The sequence below is a fragment of the Neofelis nebulosa genome, chromosome 3 (assembly GCF_028018385.1).
Source record: "Neofelis nebulosa isolate mNeoNeb1 chromosome 3, mNeoNeb1.pri, whole genome shotgun sequence".
Classification (NCBI taxonomy): Eukaryota; Metazoa; Chordata; class Mammalia; order Carnivora; family Felidae; genus Neofelis; species Neofelis nebulosa.
In genome coordinates, this window is record NC_080784.1 from 55,110,648 (window position 1) to 55,127,163 (window position 16,516).

The 16,516-nt window shown below is 36.0% G+C and overlaps 1 protein-coding gene across 3 annotated transcripts in view; it reads left to right on the forward strand.

Moving 5' to 3' along the window:
• Positions 1-16,516, forward strand: part of GLRA3 (glycine receptor alpha 3) — a 239,693-nt gene that overhangs the window by 111,141 nt on the left and 112,036 nt on the right. For all 3 annotated transcript variants that reach the window (XM_058720866.1, XM_058720865.1, XM_058720867.1), the window contains exon 4: positions 8,695-8,918. In XM_058720866.1, coding sequence (XP_058576849.1) covers positions 8,695-8,918 — 224 coding nt within the window. The remainder of the gene's footprint in view (positions 1-8,694; positions 8,919-16,516) is intronic.

The window sequence follows — 16,516 nt, forward strand, 5'->3', positions numbered from 1 at the left end:
CAATACATGGTTTTGTGACTGGCTTTTTTAGCATAATATTTGCAAGATTCTCCCATGTTGCAGCATGTATCAGTACTCCATCTATTTTGATGAATGTTTAAATAAAATGTGCTGGAACTCCTGGGTGGCTCAGTTGGTTGAGAGTCTGACTTCGGGTCAGGTCGTGATCTCACAGTCGGTGAGTTCGAACCCTACGTCGGGCTCTGTGCTGACAGCTCAGAGCCTAGAGCCTGCTTCAGATTCTGTGTCTCCCTCTCTCTCTGTCCCTCCCCTGCTTGTTCTCTCTCTCTCTCTCTCTCTCTCTCTCTGTATCTCTCTCAATAAGTAAACATTATTTTTTTAAATAAAATGTGCTATTCCATACAAGGGAATATTGTTTGGCAATAGAAAGGTGATTCTTTTAAACACAGTTTTAATATAATGTCTTCATATGGACTTTTTTTTATTTACCTTTATTGGTATGTTTGACTTCCCTGTATCTGTGCATTAGTTTCTTTTGTTTGTGCTACAAAATTCTTTATTCAGATGTTTCTTATATGCTTTAACACATCCATCAAGTCTTTAATTTCAACAGTTATATTTTTATTTTATAATTATTTTATTTTATGATTTTCAAATATTCCTGGTAATTATTGGCTTCTAGTCCTGAATTTACCTTTTATTTCCTTAAATATATGTTACATGTTTATTCCATATTTTGATATGCTATTTCCATTAAAGTTCATGCCTGCTCATGTCTCCTTTTGTTGTCTGTAGTGAATTATTGCTGTTTCTATAAACACATTTATCTGAACATAATCTGTGATATACTTGAGGATCTAATGGGTTAATTCTTAGTCACAGGTTTGGGTTTTCCATTTTGTGGTGGCACATGACTCAGTTTCCCAATCTAGACCTTTGTATTTACTTACCGTCACTGCTTTTACTGTGGCTTTAGCTAACTCTTATTTTTGTTACCATTTTTGTCTTTGAAGAATCCCAGTATTTTCTTGAAGGCAGTAAACTTTTGAAAAAGTATATATATATTTCCTTTATTCAGAAAATAATCTACAATAGGTGGGCCCTTCCATGTGTCCAATCTATCATTATGTTGGAAGCACAAGTCTTTATAAATATGTTTTTCATCAATATCTGTATCTATACCTGTATTTCTTACACATCAAGCCTTGTTTTCTCACACTCTTTATTATATTTTAATTTTTTAAATAAAATAACACCAGGTAAAAGTCAGTAAAGCTCTTATTTTCATAATATATTTCTTCCTTATCCCCTGCTTTGATTCATATTGTCTTCCTTTCCCTTTCCTTTAGACTATTCACCTCCAGATGACAGGCACTATGCATAATTCACCTTATAATCCTCTGCAATTGCCTGCTACATAGAAAGTGCTCAATAGATATCAAGTGAAAAAAATAAATTATGATATTAAAATTCAGCCAGCTTCCTGTGCTAATCATCCAAAATTACAATGATTACTGGATTTTGTGTCAAAATACAAGATACATTTTATTATGTGTTCAGTGTTTGCCTACGTAAATTTTTTTCACTTTGAAGATCAAGCCCAATTAGATTTTCCTAAGGACATCTTCCCTGATCCTTCCACCTTGGTCCCTGTTAGCTACATATTCCTTATGTTTCCATAGCTTGCTGTGCAGTGCTTCCAACAGAGCACTTATAAGGTGGAAAGCTAATTGTTTACGATATATCTCGCACAACATAGTGATAGCAGAGATCATCTGTAAATATTGTGTCATCAGCACTCAACTGAATCACAGTTTGGCAATATGTGATAAGCATTTGTTGAATGAATCTAAATAAATTTGAGGATAACATTGGTCTCTTAATATATTTTTTAATGTTTATTTATTTATTTATGGAGTAGGGGGAAGCACAAGAGCAGAGAGGGGCAGAGAGAGAGGGAGAAAGAGAGAATCCCAAGCAGGATCCAGACTGTCAGTGCAGAGCCCGATGCAGGGTTTGAACTCATGAACTGTGATTTCATGACCTGAGCTGAAATCAAGAGTCCGACATTCAATGACTGAGCCACCCAGGCACCCCTTTAATACTTAATTTGAATAAATTTTGTTGAATTTTTAGTAAAAATAAATGATCCATCTTAACTTTTCAACATAGAGGTGCTCAAATATATGCATGTGCCATTAAATATACACATTTACTTTTACAGAAAGCCATTGAATAATGATGTACTGTGGCAAACTTACATCAAGTTAAGCATCGTAGTTTTCAAATAAGTTTCCAATAATTTAATGAGGTTAAATACCATTCTCAAATAATAGCATTAGCAACATCATCAGCAATTTTAAAAACAGCGATAGGAACCGAATTCTTTACCTTGGAAAAAGTATCTTTTCAAAAGATTAATTAATATTCTAAATGTTGAATTTGTAAAACCATTCTGATTAAATCAGATTTAAATAAGAGAGGCAGTAATAGTTTCCACGAAATCATCATTTTAGATGAAAATGTTTACAATCATTGGAAAACATCCAAGTTGTTTTTAAAAAATCCTCTACTTGGTGATAATATTTATTTTTGTGCTATTTTGCAATGAGTATTTTCATAATAACATTTTAATAGAGTATTTTTAAAGAAGTATCTTCTGAAAATATGCCTAGCATATTCATTTTTAAGGATACTTTATATTCGGGGCACCTGGGTGGCTCAGTTCGTTGGGTGACCAACTTCGGCTCAGGTCACGATCTCATGGTTCATGGATTCAAGCCCTCTGTCGGGCTCTGTGCTGACAACATGGCACCTCCTTAGGATTCTCCCTCTCTCTCTCTTTCTTTCTTTATCTCCCTGACTAATGCTTTCTCCTTCTCAAAATAAATAAACTTAAAAATAATAATACTTTATACTCCTAATTTTTGTCCAAATTTGAGACATGACACAAAAATATGTTTAGTTATAGTAAGTAAATCAACACCTTTAAGGTGTTTGCAAATTGTATGATTCCACATGAGCTAGACCCTAATCCATCACATGAAAAATTATTTGTATAAGAAAAAATGCATCAACCAAACAAACGAGCAAAGGGGGAGAAAAGAGAGAGGCAAACCAATTAACTATAGAGAACAAACTGATGGTTCCCAGAGAGGAAGTGGGTGGGAGAGGGGTTAAATAGGTGATGGGGATTAAGGAATGCACTTGTGATGAGCACTGGGTGCTGCATGAAGTGTTGAATCATTAGATTCTATACCCAAAACTAATATTATAGTGCATGTTAACCAACTGGAATTTGAATAAACACTGAAAAAAAAATGCTCTGTATAGCTATTGGAATGACAATTAAGAATGATTAGAAAATGCGAAAGATTCATTAAGTGAAAATGAAAGATGCAAAAACACATGTGCAATATAATTTCAACTATGTGAAAATGTGTAGGATAAAGAAAAGAAAGGAAACAAACACATCAAGATGTCGACAGTGATAGCATCGTTGAGATCGGTTTCCTTTATTCTGTAACAACACAGCTGAAACCCACTTGCACACATCACCAGTATAGAAATGTGGTGGCTACTCCTACGGAGGCAATGCGTGTGTACATACATGCGTGAGGTGGGGAGGAGGGAGGAGGAGAGAGGGAGACAGACACAGAGACAGAGAAACAGATTAAAAAGGAGAGTAGAGGGCAGAAATAAGTAAGAAGGCAGGGGAGAAAAGGAGAAAGTGGGGGAAGGCTGCTGGACTGGAAATGACCTGCAAACACTAGGGAACTTAAAACTTAACTGAATCATAGACCAGAGGGAAGAGAAGCAGTTGACAACTTGTATTAACATTGGATGATTATTTTTCTCTATTTTTTTTCCAACTGGTCATTTTAGTTAGTTTCTAGCAATCCTATACTCCCTTATGCAGCCAAAGATGAGTATTGTGTTCTGTGTCATTTTCGGTGATACATTGGGCTGTGGTTTTTACTAAATTTGGTCTTTCCCCAGGGTACCTATTGTGGAGCAATGACAACCTGGCACCTATTAGATTTAATTGGATAACATTTAGGTATAGGACTTGTGATTTCCTGTCAGTGAGTATGTTGGTCTGTAACCCCCAAAATTTATTACAAAACAAGCAAACACAAACCACAGAAACCCAGAATCTTTGCATTAATTTACAAAACATTTGGTTTGCATACAAGGCAGTCATGACTGGCACTAAATCATGCGGGCAATGTATTCTTCAAAGCTCTGAAACCAGAATGTATGGGCCTGGATTACAGTTCCGCCACCTGTTAGCTCAGTAATCATGTTGAAGTTAGTTAGCTTATCTTTGTCCCACAGTCCACATCTGTAAAACTAGGCAAATAATAACACCTACCTCATAGATTTGTGATGAGGACAGTAGGAATAATCCATGAAGCACCTAGTATAACATCAGGCACAGAGTGAAATGTAAGCAGCTATATTTGACATTATATGGAAAGGGGCTTTATAACACAAATTATAGAGGCAGGGGGAGGAGGGGCAATTGAATACAGACAGGAAATACAAATATACATAAATGTTGAAATGCAAAAGTTAATACAAAAAGTTGATGATAAGCTTATCATAAGAGTTTGAAAATTTTCCTTAAGATACTAGTCACCAGGTTCAACATTACAATTATCTGTCCCAAATGCCTATTATTTCAAAAACTAATTTATAAACCGAAAATACAACCAAATTCCTATTTAATATGAATTCTAATTTTGAGGATCTAAAAGCTAATATTTAATGAGTGTGGTCCTAATACTTGTGTGGATCAATCCAGTGTTCAAAGCACCCCTCTCAGGGGAAGTACTGTTGTAACCATCCCTATTTTATGGAGGAAAAAACAAGACATAGGAAGATTAGAAAGCTGTTCACTGGGAGAGCTGAGATTTGATCCCAAGAAGATTTACTTCTGGGTCTAGTATATAAAACGTTACAATATTTGCCTAATTGAATTATTATTTTTTTGTGTCTTATAGTGTAAGAGTTTTAAATATTGGGCCTGTTATTTACTATGTGACATACACATGAAAGTTAAGTACATTTGAATGGATACTTACTTTCAAAACGAAACATGGTATATAACTTTGTCAACAAGATATTTTCTTACAAAATTAAAGTTATTAATGTGTATCATTCTATTCTAATAATAGTAATAATAAATTTTGACTTCTGAAAGGTCAAAATTAGTGTTTCTTCTAATTTGTGAAATAATGGCTGTATTTCATCACTGTTACTGTAAAATATTAATAATAAATTACTATAGTATAGCATATATTTACAAATCACTCATTTATTATGTAGCATGAAAAAATGATGAAAAAATAAAATTAGCTTCTGGAGGGTTTACTGCAAAAGGGGTTTGTAGGGAAAAGAATCATTAAATGTCTTTGTCCTAAAATTTGATGATTCCATATAAAAGTCAATTCAGTTGCCTTATATGACTTATGAATGAATTCAGTGCATATCTAGATTTTAGAAATGTGAGATACAAATATTTATTTCATTCTCAATATATATTATCTCATTTTTATCGTTGTCCTTTTTTTTTTTTTTTACTTGCGTATAACCTTTCTACATTTTCACCATTATAGAAGTATAGCACAGGTGAACAGAGGAACTTCCCATTAATAAAACAGTCTTTCTTTTATGTATAGCCAAAGAATTATTACACACTTTGAAGCTGGCTTTAGTGGGTCTATTTAAAATTTTTCTGCATGTGCTGGATACACATCCATTATCTCTATTTTGCAAAACTGTGTCTTTATTTCTTTATTTTTGCTCTTTTAGTATAGGCAAGTTATTTCAAATTGAGTTACGAGGACTTCTCTTAGGTGGCATTATTTGACTATGTCATTTTTTACCCTTTGCACATTTTCACAAGTGATCAAGACTCACGGATAATATAAATGGTTGACTAGTGTAAATGGGATACATTGGCTATGAGGAATCAGCTTTAAACATTTATTTTCAAAATGCTGAATTTGGTTGTTTAATGGGGAAGCTTCCCAGCACAATGTTCATTTGCAGGCAGGTCAAAACTCAGACTGTGAGAACTGTTAAAAGCTTAGTTTCTAGGTCATCAAGAGATGGCCATTTTTGAGTTTTTCATTAGACCCCGGTCCTAAACAAAGACTTAAATATGTTAGTAAACAAAGATATTTCTGGTTATTCACAGACAGAGCACAATGGATATAAGATAACATTTGGCCTTGGTGACAGGTGGCAGGTGGTTTCTGCCCTGTGTGATTTAGAAACAGAAACTGAAGGATACTTGATGTCTTTTTTAAACTCAGTCTTAGAGCAAAAAAGTGTTTCGTGAAGATCTGAGATTGTGTCTATAAAGCTTATCACGAAACCAATAGCATAGGATAAGGAGAGTCAACCAAATCTTACTGTATACACTGTGGTTAAAAAGTACTTTTAGGGGCGCCTGGGTGGCTCAGTCGGTTGAGCGTCCGACTTCGGCTCAGGTCATGATTCAAGGTTACTGAGTTCGAGCCCCGCGTCGGGCTCTGTGCTGGCAGCTTAGAGCCTGGAGCCTGTTTCAGATTCTGTGTCTCCCTCTCTCTCTGACCCTCCCCCGTTCATGCTCTGTCTCTGTCTCAACAATAAATAAAACATTAAAAAAAAAAAAAACTACTTTTATTTTAGCCTCACAGTGAGGAACATTTGCAGCGTATTCTCAATTATGCATATAATTGTAAGAATCAGTCCCAAGGAAATTCTTTAGTTGTCAGTTATTTTTCCTGGCAGGCATCATTATAACTGGGGTTGCTTTCATCTTCTCCTATGGTTAAGACAGAGGGAAATTATTCCTTTGGTGGTAGTCAGGGCTGAAGCACAGACTTCAGAGCAGCAAAGCGATGCAAGAACTGGCCACCAACCATGGAGCTTTGCTCCTCGGCATTCTGAATTCTAGGTGAAAAGAGGGTGACCTGTCTTTGGCTGGTAGAAGCTTGTTCACGTATCCCCATTTACAGATTCTGCAGATCCTGTGGCTGGTGAGATTTCCACATTATCGTGAACTTTGTGGTAAAAAGCCAAAGTGAACTCTGTTCCATTGTCACTTTGGAAGATACATGGGGTACCTAGCAAGCAGAAAAAAATATTATCTGGTATGTAACCTCAGTTGCAGTTAGAAGATAAGGGTCTCGGTGTGCAAATAATGATCAAGGGAACATATAGATTTATTTAAAAATTTTTTTTAATGTCTTATTTATTTTTGAGACAGAGAGAGACAGAGCAGGGGCAGGGGAAGGGCAGAGAGAGAGGGAGACACAGAATCCGAAGCAGGCTCCAGGCTCTGAGCTGTCAGCACAGAGCCTGATGCGGGGCTCAAACCCACAAACTCTGAGATCATGACCTGAGCCGAAGTTGGTCACCTGACCAACTGAGCCACCCAGGTGCCCAGGGAACATATAGATTTATAACATTCACTACTCTGAGTTTCACCTCCCTGCGAGAGAAAGCAATCTACCAGACCTGATTTTATGGAAACATTCTTTGTGATTGCTTGGTTACATATTCTGATACCTGGTAATTTGGTATTCAAAGAATAAAAAAAATAGATGAAAACTGGTGTTCAGTTTCTCTGAATATCTCCAGCCTTGGCTATATTCCATGGAAATAAAACCTTCCTAAAATGTTCACTTTACTCCGGCTTATAATGAAATCTACATGTTTAATTTATTTGCTCATTTCAAAAATCTAAAATTTATGTGCTCATTTCAAAAGTCATAGGTGGTGCTTATATCCATATACTGGCTATCAATCTTTGTCATTCTATACATTAGTCCAGAAATTGTGAGCAAGAATTTGATTGAAGTCATTGACTCTTCTCCCCCACCTTTTTTGTTAATGTTTATTTTTGAGAGAGAGAGAGAGAGAGAGAGAGAGACAGGGTATGAGCCAAGGAGGGTCAGAGACAGAGGGAGACACAAATCTGAAGCAGGCTCCAGGCTCTGAGCTGTCAGCACAGAGCCCAACACAGGGCTCAAACTGAGGAGCCATGAGATCATGACCTGAGCCAAAGTGGGACGCTGAACCACCCAGGTGCCCCTGACTCTTCCCCTTTTAAAACTTAACTATGAGTAGTCTAATTGGGAAAACTCTTCAGCCAAATCTTCTTAAAGGATTACTGGCAATAATATTCCTCTATTATTTTCTTCTTATTTCAAAATCACCTTTTATTTTTCCCAAATCACCTGTTTCATGGAACTCACTGCTATATTAAACATGAGGAAATGTGTCTTCATTGTAAAGAAGTATATATAGTCATTTTTAGAAGACAGCTTTCAAGAAAATTTCACTAAATGCATTCTGGATGCTATTGGATATTTACGAAAAGAATGGTTCTAGAAAATAAATGTGATGCTGAAAATATTTTACTTCAAGTGTCTAATAGCAACCTAACATTTTATTCTGACAAACCAAGTTAAATTTGAATGGAATGGCAAAATATAGGCATGATAAAAGTGTACTCCTCTGTGGCCTTTTCTTTAGAGACATCTAGATCACTAAAACATGGGCAAAGCCTTGTAACTTAAACAACTCTTGTCAGTGGTAATGAGGATTGTGAGGTATGAAAGCTCACAAGGAGGTCAGTGGCTTTTGCTAAAATTCAGAGGCACCCAAAGAATAGCACATAAGATTCTAAAGTTTTTAAAGCAGGTTTTTTTTTCCCCTTTCCTTCTTCTGCCATAGGATTACAGAGTCAATATCTTCCTTCGTCAGAAGTGGAACGATCCTCGCCTTGCATATAGTGAATACCCTGATGATTCTTTAGACCTAGACCCTTCCATGTTGGACTCCATTTGGAAACCTGATTTGTTCTTTGCCAATGAAAAGGGTGCCAACTTTCATGAAGTTACTACAGACAATAAATTGTTAAGAATTTTCAAGAATGGAAATGTTCTTTACTCAATAAGGTGAGTCATAGATTTAAAATACTTGATTTCAGTGATATGCAGTGCTATTGTTTTCTTTCTTTTTTTCCTTTTTATGAATGTTTTGAGAGTTTTGAGTAAGGGCTACCATTGTTCTGCTTGAGTTCCTCTATTATACCATTTCCCAAATGTGTCTAATCACCAATAATAGACCCAAGTTCCAGATCTAGGAACTGTATAATTCTTGAAAAATCTATATTTTTAACAGCCTCTTAATATCAGCCAAATTGGTGGGTAGTTTAAAGGTAAATTGAGTGGTAGATGATACATACATTGTGATTATATTTTTATGAATGTATACTTCCTTTAAATATTTATAAGTGAAGGAATATTTGGATTTGCTCGTTTGGGATTCATTTTCCATAAATTATCTTTCAGGTCTTTGTATTTTTGTTTTAATATCCTTGGGCTTCCCTGTTCATCCTTTAGAAAAGATCTTATTTACATTTTATTTATTATGCATTTCTAAGAAAACTATGTTGCTTTTAAAAACGAATACCAAAGCATAACAATAATTATTACCAAAACTTAAACACTAATATTAAAATTTCTTGACTACTGAACTTGGGAGCTCATTCAACTTTGTCTATTAAATATCAAATAAGTGTAAATTCAATAAATAACAACTTGAAAGGATATATGTGGTGATTTGTGTCACACCTGAAAAATATTCTAAAATAAATGATTATCTTAAAACTTCCATAATTATTTTCTTTATTTAGTTTATATATGGACATTTCATTGTTTATATCAAGTCTTGTTGGATATGGACAATTCATTACAGATTTCTTTCATTCATTTTTTAAATTTTTAAAACTTTTTTAATGTTTAATTATTTTTGAGAGACAGAGCACGAGCAGGGGAGGGGCAGAGAGAGAGGGAGACACAGAATCTGAAGCAGGCTCCAGGCTCTGAGCTGTCAGCACACAGCCTGATGTGGGGCTCGAACCCATGAACCATGAGATCATGACCTGAGCCGAAATCAAATGCTTAACTGGCCGAGCCACCCAGGCACCCCTAGATTGCTTACATTCTTGTAATATTTTGGGGAAAGTTAGGAAATGATTCTGAGTTGCATCTTTTGTCTTTCAGTATGAGTTCAGATGAAACAGATGATGTCTATCAGGCTCCTAGTTTTTGTTTGTTATACTCTGGCTCACATAAACAGACCAACTTCACTTTTTATGAGTTGTTTTTAGACATCTCACAGGACTTTAAAATCTTCAAATGGCTAACAGTTTCTTTATTAACAAGAGTTGTGCTATTTGTCACTCAATTTACAAATGAAACATCTGCGATGTTTCATGACAGATTTGGCTTCCCTGCTTGTTTAAAGAATGTTCTGGCAGACCTGGCTTATTGAATTTATCCATAAATGAACAGATCCATTTATCTGTACTTCCTACTAAAACAAAAAATAAACTGAATAAGGAGTAAAAATGGCATTAACACACAGGAGGATGAAAGTAACAGGAAAGAAGACAGTGACAGATGAGCAATGATGACATATTTTAGGAAGCTTCAAAATGAATGCACTTGTGAAAACTGACTTAACAGAGCTGAAACCTAAGCTAACAGGGGGAGCCCAAAAGGAAGAAAATAATATCCTCACACTTTCAGAAATGTAAGGCAGCTCGGATTTTAGAAAGTAAGAGCTAGAAAAGAAACAAAAGGACAACAATTGATTTAAACTTTGTAGAAAGAAGACTGAGATTTCTTTTTCAGAAAATTATTTTAATGTTTATTTATTTTTGAGAGAAAGACAGAGACAGAGTATGAGCAGGCGAGGGGCAGAGAGAGAGGGAGACACAAGATCTGAAGCAGGCTCCAGGCTCTGAGCTGTCAGCACAGAGCCCAATGCAGGGTTTGAACTGACGTACAGTGAGATCATGACCTGAGCCGAAGTCAGACACTTAACCAACTGAGCTTCTTGCACTTGTCCTTCAGAGTAGAAATTGCCTTTTTGCCTTCTGAAATGGGCAGAAAGCAGGACAGAAAAAAAATCTTGGAGAGGTTGTGCCAAGAGCTTCAGGACTAGGGACTTCAGGCATGGGTGGCATCTATCATGCGTCATTGTACTAAAAAAAATAGAGATTACATGAGGCTTGCACACTGTATGGTGAAACTCTTGTTCTCCCTAAAATGCTGAAAGCCCGTTCTAAACGTCTTTCATTGAGTAGTAGTAGTCAGAAGAATACACCTCTGGAAAAAGATCTATAGATGCTGACAATTGGAGAACCACAAAGGAAAAATCTGTGCAGCCATGTTTTATCCTACAGTTAAGACCATTACTCAATGAACCATCCACTACTAACTGAGTTCCAAATAGTTTTTATTGCCTCATTCTTAAATAAAAACAGACAAAGGAGACCATTCTATAATATTAACAATAATCTAAAATTAAAAAAAAAGAAGCAGAGGCTAGAAGAAACATACAGAGAAAAATAAAGAGAAAAGAGGAGAAAGTTAAAGAAAAAGGATTGACTCAAGAGAAAATGAAGAGAGCAGAAGAGACCGTTAAAAAAAATCATCTCTAGATAGATTAGACAATTGCATGCATGAAGTAAGATCCTTCTAGGACAGGAATAAAAGGAGTCATTCAGAGCATAACAGGAAAATAGTAAACCAGAGTTTTTCACTTTGGTGAAAAGAACCAGTAGAGCATTTGGAAGATGAAGTGAAGAAATCTCCTAAGAAGTTATATCAAGATATACAGAAGTAGAAAAGAAAGAATATGAAAATCAGAACATCGATACAGAGGATTACTATCTGATTAGAATGAAAGAATGGAAGAAAATAGAGGTTCCCACGAAAAAAAGGAATTGATAGATTAGCTGCTATATTAACCATTGAGAGGGACTTCGTTGCTCTGATAGATAGTGTGTTGAATTTGTAGCTCTGATAGGGAATTTGTTGACTATTAAGATGAGATGATTATTAGTACAACATGCTACTCAAGACTTAGAGCAAACTACCACGCGTAACCATGAACCTAATTACATGTTCATAGCACGTAAGCACTGAATATTAATTTAACCATAAATATTTATGTAACTAAATTTTGAGTATTATGGGAGAGTTAAGTGCGTGGAGTGTGGTATAAAAGAAATTTTTTCCTTATAGGAAATGGATAATTTTACAAACTTAAAAAACCAAGCATAGTATAATAGCAATTTGGATATATGACTATAAATCTTAGTAGAGTATCTAAAGAAAGGCTGCTTCTGAGAAGCTAGAACTGAACCAGGGGTAAGATGGGTGGGACAAAAATATAACTGTTTTTTTTTATGCTTTCTATACTCTTCGAACTTTTTAAATGATATCCATGAATTATATTGATAATTTTTAAATGAAGTACTTTTCAAGTGAGGCCTTTGGGGCCAGAAACATGACCCTTTCTTAGATTGTCAAAGTTGGGATTTGGTTTTACTCTACTTATAAAATTAGCCTTTCACTTATTTTATGGATGCTGACAGAAGACGCAAGACTCTGAGTCAGAGACAAACGAATGTATTACTCACTGTAAGCAAGTAACACAAGCATCAGCGAATTTGCCTAACTGCTCCGTTGCCCTCCAAATTTCACTGGGGTGATGAGCCAGGCACTGATGGGTATCACGCACACTCTGTGTCCATGACACGGCTGTGGCACACTGAGTTTGGGGGATCCACTGGCTTTAGAGCAAGCTGGAAGCAAGCCTTCTCTTTGTCTAAAGGAACAACATGGTCTCATCTCTCAAAATTAGCAGCTGTATAGACAACCCTGAGAAATGGCTCAGGTAAAAGAATAGTCAGGGCCTGCAGTCTTGGCACATACCCAGCAAGACGTCCAAGGAGGACTGTCTCTCCCAAGCCAGGTCCCGGCTCTCTGATTCACCAGCTGTGATGTAGGGCAAGTCTCTGGTTGTGAAAGGCTCGTTTTCCATATATGCATGATAGTGAAAATACTGATTACCTTGAGCCTGAAATAATGTATGTAAAGCACCCAGCAGAGTTCTAGGCATACAATAGACAGTGAAGTTATTTTTCTCTTCCTCAAAAAAATACCCTCCCCCAAAACGTGCAGGTTCTGGTATTTTCCAGAATCTGTAAATGAACACTGTATGCACACTTGCAAGTTATTAATCTAAGTCTCCATCTTGTCAATTGTAAAGAGAGGATGGCAAAATCCTCACAAAATAATGGAAGCACATCAGAGGCAGTTTAATGTTATCTACTGCTTACTTTACTAATACATACTAATAGGTACTCACTCAACCTTACTGCTTATATTACAGGAGCATTATTTTCATTAAAAGTCAAATAATGGATGGAAACCATTTTGATAATAAATTTCATATACTGAAAAAAAAATAAAAATAAAAATTAAAAAAAATCAAATAATGGGAAGAAATTTTATATCAATTAATGCTATGCACAGTGACTTGCCAAAGATCCTAACACAACTTCAACTTTCATTTAAAGTAAATATAATCGGGGGCTCCTGGGTGGCTCAGTCGGTTAAGCATCTGACTTTGGCTCAGGTCATGATCTCATGGTTCTTGAGTTCAAGCCCCACATTGGACTCTGTGCTGATGGCTCAGAGCCTGGAGCCTGTTTCGGATTCTGTGTCTCCCTCTCTCTCTGCCCCTCCCTTGCTCCTGCTCTGTCTCTCTCTGTCTCTCAAAAATAAATAAATGTTAAAAAAAAAAAAAACTAAATATAATCACTCTTTCTTTGAAATTCGGTTGTGAAAGGAATTAAGGTTTACTTATACAATATGTATTTTTTGAACATTAATTTTTACTAGAAAAGGCAAACTTATCAACAGATGCTTTTTAAAGATGTTGTTTATTCACGGGTAATCAATTTACAATACCATAAAATAGCCGTTGTAAGAAGAGTTTTGCATGTGTGTGATTATGCATATTTCTGTGAAGAGGTCCTTAGCTTCCATCAGCTTCCTTAAGTAACCATCAATAATACTGAGATTTCACTGGTCGTGGATTGATAAGCTTTATAATCATCTCTAAAATCAAATGACAACAAATTCCAGATTAGACCACTCGTTAGAATCTCCCTTCTAGTGCTCCAACAATCCAATTTCTCCAGAAAGTTTTTTGACCTTTATAGAATCATAAGAAAATAACAAAACACTCAAGGAAATATATAAAATTAATGGGGGAATTCCTTATATTTTCTAAGTTTAATTACATTTCTCTGATTTTTTGAAAGAATTATTTATGTATCTTCTACTTTATTTTTTTAGTGTTTATTTATTTATTTTTGAGAGAGAGAGAAAGAGAGAGAGCACACAAGCAGGGGAGGGGCAGAGAGAGAGGGAGACACAGAATCTGAAGCAGGCTCCAGGCTCCGAGCTGTCAGCATAGAACCTGACGCAGGGCTCTAACCCATGAACTGCGAGATCATGACCTGAATCAAAGTTGGACACAACTAACTGAGCCACCCAGGTGTCCCTGTTATCTTTTACTTTAAATGTAATAATTAATACTGACTGAAATATATCATTTCTTGCATTATATAAATATAAAATTTGAAAAGTCATATTAATTAGAGAACTCATTTTCATGAAAAATGTTTCAATGCCTTTGAAAGGCAGTGTACTTAGAGGTTAAAGTTCTAAGAGGTACTTAGAGCTGGACTCCCAGATTTGTAAATTCAGCTCTACTAATTTCTTCCTTGTAATGTCAGGTGAGCTGACCTGTTAGTTTCCTCATCTCTAAAATAAGGATAATACAGTTTATCTGTCTTATAAACTTGTAGTAAGGAATAAGTGAGTTGAGAAATAATGTAAAGTATTTAAAATTGGACAGCAACATACACAAGAATGAAACTGGACCACTTTCTTACACCATACACAAAAATAAACTCAAAATGAATAAAAGACCTAAATGTGAGACAGGAAACCATCAAAACCCTAGAGGAGAAAACAGACAACAATCTCTTTGACCTCAGCCACAGCAACTTCTTACTCCACATGTCTGCGAAGGTAAGGGAACAAAAGTAAAAATGAACTATTAGGACCTCATCAAGATAAAATGCTTCTTCACTGCAAAGGAAACAATCAACAAAACTAAAAGGCAACCAATGGAATGGAAGAAGATATTTGCAAATGGCATATCAAATAAAGGGTTAGTATCCAAAATCTATAAAAAACTTACTAAACTCAACACCTGAAAAACAAGTAATCCAGTGAAGAAATGAGCAGTAGACACGAATAGACACTTTTCCAACATCCAGACGGTCAACAGACCCATGAAAAGATGCTTGACATCACTCATCATCAGGGAAATACAAATCAAAACCACATTGAGATACCACCTCACACTGGTCAGAGTGGCTAAAATTAACAACTCAGGAAACAACACATGCTGGTGAGGATGTGGAGAAACGGGAACCCTCTTGCACTGTTGGTGGGAATGCAAACTGGTGCAGCCACTTTGGAAAACAGTGTGGAGATTCCTCAAAATATTAAAAACAGAACTACCCTACAACCCAGCAATAGCACTACTGGGAATTTATCCAAGGGCTACAGGAGTGCTGATTCATAGGGTCACATGTACTCCAATGTTTACAGCAGCGCTTTCAACAATAGCCAAATCATGGAAAGATCCCAAATGTCCATCAATTGATGAATGGATAAAGAAGATCTGGTTTATAGATGCAATGGAATACCACTTGGCAATGAGACAGAATGAAATCCTGCCATTTGCAACACCATGGATGGAATTAGAGGGTATTATGCTAAGTGAAATAAGTCAGTCAGAGAAAGACAGAGACCGTATGTTTTCACTCATATGTGGAACTTGAGAAACTTAACAGAAGACCATGGGGGGAAGGGAGGAGGGAAAGGTAGTTTCGAACAAAAAGGGAGGCAAATCCAGAAGGACTCTTAAAGACAGAGAACAAATTGAGGGTTAATGTGGGGGCAGGGGAGAGGGGAAAAGAGTGATGGCTATTGAGGAGGGCACTTGCTGTGATGAGCACTAGGTGTAGTATGTAAGCGATGAATCACGGGAATCTACCCCCATAAGCAAGAACACAGTATACACTGTATGTTGGCTAACTTGACAATAGATTATATTAAAAAAAGAGTAACAGAGAAACTAAAAAAAAAAAAAAAAAAAAAAAAAAAGATATGTTAAAAGAAAACCAATTAATAAAAATCATACCCCCCCAAAAACAAAACAAAACAAAACAAGATAAAATAAAATAAAATAAATAAAATAAAATAGTGTCTACTACATAGTGAGTACAATAGATATATTACCTATTATGATATTATAGACAATATTGCAAAACCGATAATTATTTTTTTTAAATTTTTTTTAACGTTTATTTATTTTTGAGACAGAGAGAGACAGAGCATGAATGGGGGAGGGGCAGAGAGAGAGGGAGACACAGAATCGGAAGCAGGCTCCAGGCTCTGAGCCATCAGCCCAGAGCCCGACGCAGGGCTGGAACTCACGGACTGTGAGATCGTGACCTGAGCTGAAGTCCGACGCTTAACCGACTGAGCCACCCAGGCGCCCCGCAAAACCGATAATTAATCAAGAGGTGTTCTTATAAAAGTAAATTAGA